At 35.7% G+C, this 12,789-nt stretch overlaps 1 protein-coding gene across 2 annotated transcripts in view; it reads right to left on the bottom strand.

Moving 5' to 3' along the window:
- Positions 1–3,368: 3,368 nt before the first annotated feature.
- Positions 3,369–12,789, bottom strand: part of LOC135227032 (ATP-dependent RNA helicase TDRD9-like) — a 564,113-nt gene continuing 554,692 nt past the window's right edge. For both annotated transcript variants that reach the window (XM_064266821.1, XM_064266820.1), the window contains 2 exons: positions 6,088–6,242; positions 3,369–3,927 (listed from right to left, as the gene is read on the bottom strand). In XM_064266821.1, coding sequence (XP_064122891.1) covers positions 3,774–3,927; positions 6,088–6,242 — 309 coding nt within the window. In that variant the 3' untranslated portion in view covers positions 3,369–3,773. The remainder of the gene's footprint in view (positions 3,928–6,087; positions 6,243–12,789) is intronic.

Below are 12,789 nucleotides of genomic sequence, written 5' to 3'. Positions count from 1 at the left end.
AACCATGTAATTGAGTCAGACACATGATGCACTGAGATAAGTTAAAAAAAGCTCCCCGTTGCTTAATTTGGAGAAATTTTTCTTTTAAAACTCCAATTTTTTTTATAGTCAGTAGTTATCAATAATATGGATGTTATTTGAAACTTCACTATATCTTTTGCAAAAACATCTGACAAGAACCTTGAGATTTATCAGGTAATGGAGAATATGCCAATATCAATGAAATAATTTCCTATAAACAATGAATAGTGTATAATTGATGAAATACTAATGGTACAGATTTAACTATTTCATCAGCATACCAATACTGGTTATTAGCTCAGTGCAGAGGAACATGGGATTGACAGTGTGCTCCTGCTGAAATCAGGTAGGCCTCCTATTTATTTGTGAAGATTTATTTGGCAGTGAATTGCTGACAAATTGTTAGAAGTGAATTTCTTTAAACTGCAATCCCCTTACCCATTCAAGGGGGCTAATGATTGTAGGAGGGACAGGTACTTTGGTCTGCTCTTGACAAGTCTGTCATATGTGTGTGCCCATGCAAGTTCTCCAATTTGCAATTATGGTTGCTCCAAGTCATCCATGTACCTTCTCTGGAAAGGACCAACCATGATTCTAACTATTTTGTTTCTTTTGAAATGAATAAGAAAGAGCATGCACTTCACAGGACCTCTACACATCAATCTTCTAGGGTTACAATAACCAGTCCGGGCCATTTTTGCAATTAGTCTTTGGACTACTGTGGGAATGACAGAGGCCCCTTGCATAAAACTGACAGCCTGCTAAGCATTCAAGTAGTGGGGCAGCCTGGCTGGTTCCACACCTGTCATAAGTAGCATTTTTGAGGAGTTACAAACCAGAGGCACCAGCTGTGAAATGTGTAGGATTTTGTGACTGACAGATCTGACAATTTTAATGGAATATCTTGCTGGCTAAAATTGTAGACCTCATTTGAAAATTACTGAGGGTAAAGAGTGTCTTGGGGAGGGATGGGGGTTTAAGGTGCTCTAGCAGTATTACAGCATAGTTTCTGGATTACAGAGCTGTCAACAATCCCTCGTAAAATAAATTATCCTTGAAATCCTGTCTTGTGAGGGGGCAAACTAAACCCATTAGGTTGTTTATTTTCATATCCAAATACTTTGTACATGGAAGGATACAACAGGACTTTGTAACAATTTACCTTGGGTCTCAGATGATCCACATCTTGTTTTAAATCTATAGTTGACTTTGACGGTGCCATGGTCCAAGTCAGTACTTTTAAGGCTGGTAACCATACTGAAACATGAACCTGAAAATCGTACATTTTTCCTTTCCATATTGGATAAAGGGATACATGACAGTAAACATCCTGCATGTCTATCAAGGCAACTCTCTGTTACCTTCAGAACCAAAGACAGATGACAGTATAATCCAATGCTCTGTACTTCACCTATTCTATACCTTACTTTCCAATTGTCCACCTGACATCCGAATCTAACATACTTAATTTACCCAGGGCATGGGTAATTATGAGCAAATTGTATAGATGAAAAGACAATCTTCAAGATTGTGGCCAAGACAGGAAACTTGTCACTAAGGCAGCTACATACATCACCCACAGTTCCAATCCCACCCATTCCAAAGACCTCCAATGAACTTCAAAACAAGTTCCCTGCAGGAATAGATAACCTTGGGCAGATGGCCGACTCATCTTACACTTCTCTTGAGGGTCTGTTGGCCTCTCCCTTGACATAAAGGTACACACCTATCTCCTCAAAGGGGTATATCTAGAAGAAATGAAAGGCTGCTAAGGCATAAAAGACCAAACTTGGAGTTGATGACTTTGTCTGGACAGAGAGGAAGGAGTCCTAACTTACCTGAAAAAGATAAAAGGCAAGTAAAAAAAAAAAAAAAAAAAAAAAAAAAAAAAAAAAAAAACCTGACAGGTATGGATAGCAACTATGAGAGAAAGGCTTCAAGATCTCTTATAACAGTAATTGCCAACTTCTCAGCCAGGTACTTCATGACTCAGGAAGAGATCATGATCTAGGTCACAAAACAAATATGTATCTTCAGATCAGTAAAGGAGGACAGCAGAGAAAAATCTCTACAGGCAGCATCCCTCTCACAAATGATTTGCCAAGATTTAAACTATATACATGGGCACAAAAAGAGTCTTGCTCTCCCCTGATTAAAAAAAAAAAGTAGTCTTGCTCTCCCCTGCTTAAAAAAAAAAAGGTCTCCAATGTCTACTTTTTCTAGTTAATTTATGATTAGGAATTCCCATACAAACCTCTCTCAATGGCATGAATTTAAGCTGGGAGATGGCATCAGCATCACAGAAGTGATGTGAGGGAAGCAGATTCTTGCAACCTCTCCCAAGGAAGTAACATGGCAAGCCTGGCAAGAGCAAGTTAGAATTTTATGAAACTGATTAAATCATTGATTCTATACCAGTTTAACTGTTTATTTTTTTGAAAAATCTTACCCTTGAAGGACTATAATGTCTGTGAAAGCCATTTGATGTATGGAACCAAGTACTATTCCAGAATTCCAAAAATTCTGGAAGAAATACTTCGACATCCTCCACTGCATAAGTCTCATTGACAAGGCCTGAGGGGATGTCTCTTGCAGGACCATCAACTCTGCCTGGAGTAAATTGTGACCAGATGATTTAACAAGGAATTCTGAAGGCTTTGAGGTCGAGCCTGTTGTGGAGGATACTGTATTGTCTCTTTGGGAAAGTCCATGGGGAGGTCAGTGTTGCTGAAAGAGCACAAAACAGATCACCACAGAACTGCAGGACTTCAGATGGAGCAGAAACAGACATCAGTTAAGTAACTGTCTTCAGAGGGAGGGAGGATGTCTGAAGGTCAAATGTGTGGACACTTGAAGGTAAAATGTCACGAAAAATATAATCCTGCCGAATGACAAAGCTAAATCTCACTTTAGGAAAATTTCAAAACTAGCAAAAGCAAATTTTGGACAGGATTCTGTTTGACTCAAAGCAAATGAACTGCTTGCAGCTAAAGAAACACTGACAAAGAAAAGATCTGGGTTATGGGGATATAATAACCTTGATCTGCTTATGATCATAATTTGAGTTATGTTAGGGTGTGACTTTATCCCCATAACTTGTATGATTTACTACTACTAGCTAAATCTCTGTTGAGCTATTTAGCAAACAGGTTCAAGAGCAAAATGAAATTATATCAATTTCATTACTTAACTGAAACTGTATGTAAAAGCCATTGCAATGAATCTGCCAAATTAGCACAAGTTTAGGACCCAATGAAAAGGAATGCCTATGAATAGCGCAGTATCAACTTCAGGAAGAGAAAGTACCTAGAGTACAAGAGAACACAACACGCGTAACAATAAGAAAATTTGGAGGCTTTAGTCTAATTTATTTTTAATTCTGTTCATATCTAAGGGTTCTTGACAAAGTGAAATGGATTTTCTTAATGGTTACAATTAAAATTTCATCCAGTAGTAAGTGCTAGACTTAATACAGGGAAAAACAAAAATTACTTAACCCTTTCTGCTAGATACATATCATGATACAAATAACTTCAAAAACTTATACTCAAAAAGTCAACTGCAGTTTTTGCAGTACACAAATTAGTCAACTACTTATAGTAAAATAAAAATTAAATGTACGCATATGGGATAAATCATAATAAAATAACTGAAGCCATATTCACAGAGATCTGAACTAACATGGCAGTGTAGTCACCTGGAAATACAGCACAAAATTTTAGTATCTCCAGGGAAAAAAAATGAAAAGTTAATTACACACCACAGTTAAATATTTTCATCTCATTCTCAAAATGAAAACTTGAAGCTAGATGTGCCTTTAAGTTACCAAAGGTTTTCAAGAACATTTCACAAAGAGTGCACTCAACATTGACAGCTTTAACGACTGGTGTTCCTTCTGCTCCCAATCTGCAAATATAGATTCTCAGTAAAATTAAAAGTACATACATATTTGGAGTAAAGGCTATATCGAATTCATTACGAGCCATCCCTTAGTGTAAGATAAGAGTCCTAATACTTACCTCACGTTACTCTAAATATACAAAACTGCATTTGTAACATTGTATGCAATCTTTAGAAACAACATCAAACAATATTAACTAATAATAATGTTATTGCAAGTTTCCTTATGTATCCTCTTTCCTATACCACAGCAACAAAAAATTTATATCTAGCAATTGGTCAGTATCCTTCCAAAGGAAACAAACGATGGAATTCGCACAATACATATCAATAAGCAAAAACCATTATGCTAACCCTCTGCATAGGAACCTAAAATGTCGAAAAGTACCGAGCCTCTGAGTAATGACATACATATCTTTGTGGTACTATTTTAAAAAACATAGCCCTCATTCTTAGTTATTGCATAATATTTCTTAGTTATTGCATAATGTTAATGCTTATTTACTTCTTGATTCTATGCAGTCTATCACAGTACTCCTTTTGCACATACCTCCTTTACTTGTGATGCCAGAAAATTTGTGCATGTCTACTTCCACTGCACATTTGAATGTTGAATCATGATGTTTCTAATTTCAACAAATGCTCCCACAAGATCAGGTCACCCTAACTAAGATTACCTGGATTACATTACCACATATGCAGAAAATGCTATCCATAAGCCATGTACAGAGTCGCTGTTAGATCGGAGATCAGCAATAGGGCCTTCAGTTAATCGTGGGGAACATACTGTTCTGCTATTTCACAAATTCCTTCTCTACCTGCCATGCTCTACATATTCTTATTTAGACAGATGAGAGCAAAGGCAAATCCTTCTCCACTTAACAATGAGAAAGGAATATGTACCTGGCATAATAACAAGCATAACAATGATGAACTAAAAGAGTACATATCTAAGAATAATTTTTTGGCTGCTTATACTTCAGATCTTTCTTTACTGACTAAGGATTCATTTAATAATCAATCAATCAATTATTAAAGGAAACTTCCTCATGATCAAGGGGGAACAATTCCAACAGACATATTAAGAAATGTCTTGGGAATAACGGTTCCATAAAGAGAAAAAAAATTCCATCTACATAATAAAGCAACTTTTAAACCCTCAAGACTACCATTAACACAAAAACAGTCACCTTTTGCCAAGAGTAATTACTATGGGTGGGATACTGAAGTCTCTCTAGCCCCCAACCCATAACAGAATTACTAAACCAGGTTATGATCATCATTCACATTGTTTGCAGAAGCTTTTGTCTGACACGCTTGAAACATTTTATTCTCTTTGTCTTATGGTCTTTCCGCCCATTCCCAACTAGTCTGAACCCTCTTCTAGGACCCTTTTCCATTATATTTTGTACATTCCATTCACAAGTAGCATCTAACTGATTTTCAGCCTCTGAACATCTCATTGTTACTACCTTATTTGTAATATGATCTTAACAAAACACCCAGCATAAACCTTTACAATTTGTAATCATCTTTCTTAGTTTCTAAATTTTCTTCTACAGGTTCCCTCTCCCTGTAGTGTTGGCTCAAGTAATACACGCATCAAACTCTACCTTTCATTTATGGAATATTTGTACTTTTGTAATCGAATTGAAATGCTTTATTTCAATCAACAAATCCTCCATATGTAATAATATTGTCCTATTAAGCTTGTTCATGGCTTCTATAGCTGGAGTATACCTCCATTTACATTGTCTTACATCTCTACTCAGGTAATGGGATTATAGTGTTGGGAATTCTTTACCTGGCTTATAAATACTGGTTAGATGCAAACATTTGAAAGCTTTGTAATCATCAGAGATTACACCCTTTTTTTCTTTTTTGGCAAAGCAATAGTTGATAATTTCAAAAAAAAAAAAAAAAAAAAAAAAAAAAAAAAAAAAAAAAAAAAAAAAAAAAAAAAAAAAAAAAAAAAAAAAAAAAAAAAAAAAAAAAAACTAGTACTAAATTACAAGAAACTAGGAGGTATGTGAATTTCAGTCTATTAGCTAATAAAGGACAGCTGCAAAATACTGACTCAAACTTTATGACAAATTTTGTTATGAAAGCTAACCTTAAACTCTGTAGAACCAAAATCCTGGACAAAAAAAATTTGTAAAAGCTTACCTTCTCACTAAGGATTTTAGTTCCAAAAGATCTTCTCTTAGTTTGTTGTTGGCTAACTCTTTTTGCAATATAATTCCATTATGCAAGGGAAATACTACAGCTCGTGGATTATTATAACATCCTTTATCATCCGGTTTGAGTAGATCCTCTGAAATCTATTAGTATGTATTTTTATAAACTTAATTGTTAAGATTAAAAATGCATTCAGACACAATTACATCATATTTACACACACACTCAAAGATTTAATTCCTCACAATTTAGCTTAAGGAAAGGTTGGCCAAGTCTGCAAGTATGACAGATGACTAAGACGCTGTGTCATGCAAGAGTGGTGTACCATCTATGCATTCAATCATTACTGAAAAATCTCAAAAACTGTAACAAAATTCCTGCATATATTTCATAAAAATATCTAAAACTGTACATCAATACTTTGCTATCATTTTACCTTGGCTCTAATCTTTATAGGACAGGCTAAATACAATATAATATTAAGCACAACCCCAGACCGGGCAAACTTTAAGGTTGGCCAATTTAAGAAAATATGCCAATGGAAAGAGGAAGATATGCAAATGCACAAAAGGTGCAAGAAGAAAAAAACATCTAAAATTTTCTGTTCCTTCCACAGGAAGTTGAAAGTGAACATTTACAAACTTGTTTGTCTGTCTGTATGGTGTTTTTACATTGCACCTTGTGCAGGCCTTCTTTTCCAAGACACTTGAAAGTTTGCTAATTTTAAAAAGTTAGAAAAGTTTTTTCTAATACTATATTTTATTTTATTTTGTATAATTATAATTACAGCTCACACAATATCATAACTGATAAGAACTACAATCAGTAACAAATTCTGTACATATTTATCATAAAATATTTACGAGATATGCTGGTGCAATACCATTTTGTGAGGTATAGTAATACCCCGAACTTATGCAATTTGATTTGCGCGAATTCACAATAGCGTAAACTTTTCAATGGAACCTAACTAATTATCATACGAGAGTTCTTCACAATACCTTGAAGATTTGCAAATCCTCCAGAAACACTGCAAAATCCTGCAAAAGTGTTTATGTTTATTATGGGAATTTTTAAGTTTTAAAGCTTTCCTGTATAGAATATTTATTAAAAATGCATTTAAAATTTTTTTTTTGTAAATGCACAAATATGATGCAAAGGTAATTACGACACCTAAAGTTAATGCATTTACATACTCTTATAAGATGCGATACCAACTCACAAAGTCACTGCACTTTTCTAAGATGATATCCCTTCAGAAACTATTTAATTTCTGAAGTACGTACTACAATTAGTATAAGTTTTCATGCTTTAATGTGTAAAATCAGTACATAATTCAGTGTTTGTCACTATATAATGTAAGAACTACATATCTGAGTTGTCATTCTGTGAAAATTACTTTTTTAACCTCGGAGAAAAGTGCTGGTACAATCTGTATATAATATGTTTCGTAATTACAGCACATACAAGTAGTAATGTACTTTCAGAAGATGTGATCCCACTTGCACTTTTTAAAGATAATACCCCTCCATGACATGCATATTTCTCTCTCTCTCTCATTCATAGTTAGCTCTCACACTAGTTCATGATTTTAAACCAATTGAATTTTACCTTCACCCTCTGCAAACATTACTTATGTACATGCGTCTTTATTTTATTGAATTGTGTGATGTCGTTATGACGGACTTATGAAGTTTACCTAGTGACGCAAAGAAAACTTTTACTCTGACGGAAATGGCATCCCATGAATTAGGGGTAATGTTAGTATCTACATAAGAAAGTGGATACATAAGTACATATTAGTTACTATAACTATTTTTATGCTAACCAGCTATTTCTTTTTTAAGGGTAATGTATTAAAATCAAATTACAGTAACTTTAATTTACAAGAAGTTAGGATTTATAAGCAATTTTTGAGACTGTGCCAAACTTACGCAAAACTCCCCTTTGCACAAGGGGATCTGGAACTTAACCTCACTTAAGTTCAGGGTGTTACTGTATGTGTCTTTTCTAATGTTTCTTTGCAAAATCACAATTATATAAAGCTGAACTACTATCATAAAAGATAATAACTAAAACCAACAGGAATCCATGGGTATAAGTATGAGTAAATAAATAAAAAAGATGTCCTGGAGCTAAAGAGATGCAGTACATCCTCCCATGAAATTCCAATTTTTCATGTTCATTCACATATGGGGTCCTAATACGTAAGGGTAGGGCCTCCGTGGCGTGGTTGGTATGGTCTTTACCTGCCACCTTGGTGGGAGCAAGTTTGATTCTCAGGCATTCCATTGAGGTGTGAGAGGTGTATTTCTGGTGATAGAAGTTCACTCTCGACATGATCGGAAGTCATAAAGCTGTTGGTTCCATTGCTGAATAACCACTAGTTCCATGCAATGTAAAAACACCATACAAACAAACAAACAAACAAACATACTGATCTATGTCTCTCAACTCCCTCTCCTGTACTGAGCTACTACAATTGCCTTAACCCTTAATGAATGGATTGCTCCTCAGGAGTAGTAATTGATCCTGTAGATAAACAATTTTAAGCCCCATCGATTTGGAAAGAATTGAGTGGGAAAGAGGTGCCAATACTTTCACAGCCCATAAATTCACTAATGAAAACTTTTACACTGGCTAAAATCAAGACTCAGCGGCTCATGCAAGCTTAGTAGTGATTTTGACTTTGAGGGGGATGTACTGGCTCTCTGTCTCGTGACGTCTTATTGTAAATTTGCTCATAAATATACTAAATGGGTGCTGTTGGTTTTAGTTCTTGTCTTTTACAATAGTACATCAGTTGTAAATGTAATTTTGCAAAGAAATATTAGAAAAACATGTAAAAAAAAAAAAAAAAATTCTGAATCTTCATTATTGGTAAATTTACGTAAATATGCTAAGAATTTGTTACTGATTTTAATTTCTTATCTGTTTTGATATTGTGTGAGCTACAATTAAAATTTTACAAAATAATAAAAATTATTTATTAAAAAAACATATAGGTTGGTAAAATTTACGATTGTCCTGTAAAAGAGGCCCCACAAGGGCCTGTAAATAGTCATTTTCAATGTCTCGTGAAAAGTAGGGACAATTTTTTAGAATTTCTTCTCTTTCACCATCTACAATTGCATATCTTCCTCTTCCCAATGATCTGTTTTTTTTGTAAACTGGCCGACTTCAAAGTTTTGCCGGCATGAGATGCTACATATTGATTCATTACCCCAGCTCCTTGAGGGTTAAGTAAATTATGACCCATTGAGGTGATATGAACATTTTTTTTTTCAGCTAAATTAAACCAAACCATACGGGGGGCAATATTAATAGATACTCATATAAGGTAGTCCGGCGTTCGCTCAAAACTTATGTTAGTTCTTCATTATGATTATGCCTGTCCAGTGGGGGATAAAATAAAGGCAAAGACCAAAAAAACCCAGAACAAAAATTATTAGGAAACTATTGTTCCATGGGCACAGTGAGTATCCTCCTAAATCTATATGATTAGCATAATCCTAACACTTCAGTGCACCACTGTTTCTAACTTTCATTACCCTTGAGAAGTTTGATGCTATGCTACTTCACAAGTTTTTCCAAGGAATCATATCTCTCTCAAAGCACACTGCTATGACTTTTGTGAAGTTCTTGCTTTACCATGACCCAAGCTGACAGTTCTGTAGATACTAATGCAAACTTGTTTATGTGCTTAACTTTTAGTATATTTTCATTTAATTTCTTAGATGAAAAGACCGGATAGACTTTCATCAACTTTGATGATTTTACTACTTTGACAAGCTCAAGAATGAACACTTTTTACCAACTGGCAAATACTTTTTATTTATATTTTTGTTACACCTATTATATATTTTCCCCATTTTGCCACTCAGTAACATAAATATGGCAAATGAACAACCACAAAAGGATCTCTTTCTCTCTCTCATGCATCTCTCTCTTCGTCTATTATGCTGCCTGCCCGTCTTTACAGAAATTGCCGGCGCCAGCTCTCAAAAGCCAAGAATTAAAATCCAGAAGCCACTGGAGGGCAAACCAAGTTAACAGAAGAGGCCACTGAGAGAAGCATGCTCCCAGACGTGCCCCACTCCCAGTGAAAGCAGCAGCTCTTCATCTGCTGAGCTGCCCTTGTTTCGTGTTTCCATATGGCTGCAAGCGAGGCCCTACCTGACGTCACTGGATTGCATCTCCCTTTATTCGTCAGTGCCCTCTAAAAATCGGAGACCAGCAACCAAAGACTGTAAAGTATGGGCATAGCATGGCAGTCACTTTTGTCTCCTTTCCTGAATTTTTCCCATCTCTGTGCAAACATTCATAGTTATCCCTTGACATTCCCCCACAGCCGTGCTCCCTCGTTTTAAGAAGCTAACCTAATTTAAGTGCTGTGGTTCCCATGTATGTGATTTACTAGTTCTCATTGCTTGAATAACCTCCCGGTATTAGCAGTCGCTAAGAGAAATTACTAGGGGAGATAACGTAAGTCGGCGTCTGTTTCACATCCTCCCATTCAATACAAGAACTATCTGTGAAGTAATTCAGTCACTTCTTGCCCTCTGAGGGAATTCTGGAAACAAGATTTATATGAAGCAAGTCTGAATATTTGGCCACATCACCGCACTTGATCAATCCTTTGGCTGTCACAAGTGTGGTTATAAAGCAATATCTTGTTGCAGGTATCCTATCACTTTCATCCCTGCTGTGAGAGGTGAACTTCCTTATCCTTAGATGCTCTGGAGAAACTCCTATCCGCCCTCCAATTTCTCAGCACGTCGGCAACCCGATCACGTGATTCTGGTGCTAAAAGCAACCATTTTCTTAGTAATAGGTCGGACCTTGAGAGTCCTAGCGCCCTTATGGTGGCCATGAATACGTAGATTAATTAACTTGTAAATATATTCCCTTTCAAATTTCTTATAGTTTCTATCACATATTCCCTTGGAATCTAATCTTGGCCCTAAGTTGTATATTCTGATCATGAACTAGACATCATAAGACCTTCCTTTTGATTAAGTCAGGTATGTTTAATCGCTGTGCAAGTAAAAAGAAGCTAGATTCTTGACACCTAAAACTTGACCTTCTCTGGGTATTGGTTCTATTGTGTTAATTCCCACACACACACTCAAGTCTCTATGAGATTATCAACTAATATCCTTAAAAAAATAGAATACTATCCAAAATGAAAAGAAAATTAAAAGATAAATCTACTCAAGAGTTGTCTCAAAACTACCTAGATATCAAGCATTCAATTACTTCACTCAGATGGCATCTCCCCAGCAGACAATTCATGTGCGCGCATTATTTTTTTCCTTTTACTATGATTAACAGGAATATTGACCATTCATCACTCAAAAAGGGGAGTAAAGAAGGACAGTGGTTAGATGGGGTCTAAACTTTTCATACTGTTTCCATTCTTATCTCATAAGGCTCTACGGTTCTATATGAGGTTTGCCAGTTTTTTTTATAAATGGCAAAGGAGCTAGAAAAGGCTGTTTGTGAACTGAAGAAACTAGTAGCACTAATCTTCCCAGAATCAAGTTTCTTTTTTTTATTATGGTAATTTACCAGGCTATCGCAAAGCTACTTTTCAATAATGGATTAGGCCCTTACTTGTTGGGCACTTGGGGGCTTATATGTAACATGCACTGCTTCTAGAGACTTTAAAAAAGACTGTCAGTAAACTGAATTTATAACCAACACTAGGACCACAGCTTGACATGTGACTTTCACCTTGCTTAAGCACATCATCTATTTAAAGTTTACAGGTCAGGAGACGTGTCACCAAACGTCTCCCTACATGTTTTAGGAGCATTTAAGGGGGCCGGCCGGAACCCCTATATATGGGGGTATAGGGCGAAAAGCAGTCATGAAAAAATTCATGGAGCTTCACATGGCAATTGAGAATACGTAAACGAAATAATTCGTCAAAATTCCTCTTACTTTCGTAGTTACAGGGTAATTAGTAAACATGACTCAATAAGCCTAAAACATTCATCCATACAAGAAAATGCAATATTTCTTCTGTTATCGTAAATTCTGATAATTATTGTCAAAGAAATTGTGAGAAATGGCACCTGTAGAGATTCTGTGGGTCGCAGAGGGGAGTATCAAGATTAGTGCGACCACAGACTTCAAGTAGTCTACACGTTCGAGTTTTACCTCTGACATTTGCTCGCTTTTACATATGTTTATCTATGTTTTGGCAGGAATTTCATTATGCCAATGAGGAAAAGACAAGGAAAACATCTCGCTAACATAAAGACGAAGAAAAATCGCTCTAATATGATTACAGAATATCATAATATATGCGATATTAGCGTAGTTAGTGCAGAGAGAGGGTGGGTTGCGTAGTAAGTAAACGCCCCCGTCTTGCCTGAAGCACACGTCACACTGTCCCCCAGGCTACAATCTTTGAGCAAAGGGATCTTAATGTATGATAAATAACATAGTTTTGGTTTATTAATACCCAAAAAGGAATATGAAATTCATAATAATCATGATTTATTAACATTGTCATTGTAAAAGGAGAGTACAACTTCGAATTTCACCTCATGACATATTCTCTTGCATTTACGTTTGTTTATTTTTGTTTCGGCAGGAATTTCATCATGCCAAAACGGAAAATACTAGGAAAACATCTAGCTAACATACAGAAGAAGAAAATTCGCTGTAATAAGCCGAGTT

This window comes from Macrobrachium nipponense, chromosome 15 (genome assembly GCF_015104395.2).
Source record: "Macrobrachium nipponense isolate FS-2020 chromosome 15, ASM1510439v2, whole genome shotgun sequence".
Lineage (NCBI taxonomy): Eukaryota > Metazoa > Arthropoda > Malacostraca > Decapoda > Palaemonidae > Macrobrachium > Macrobrachium nipponense.
This window is presented reverse-complemented; position numbering and strand designations above follow the sequence as displayed.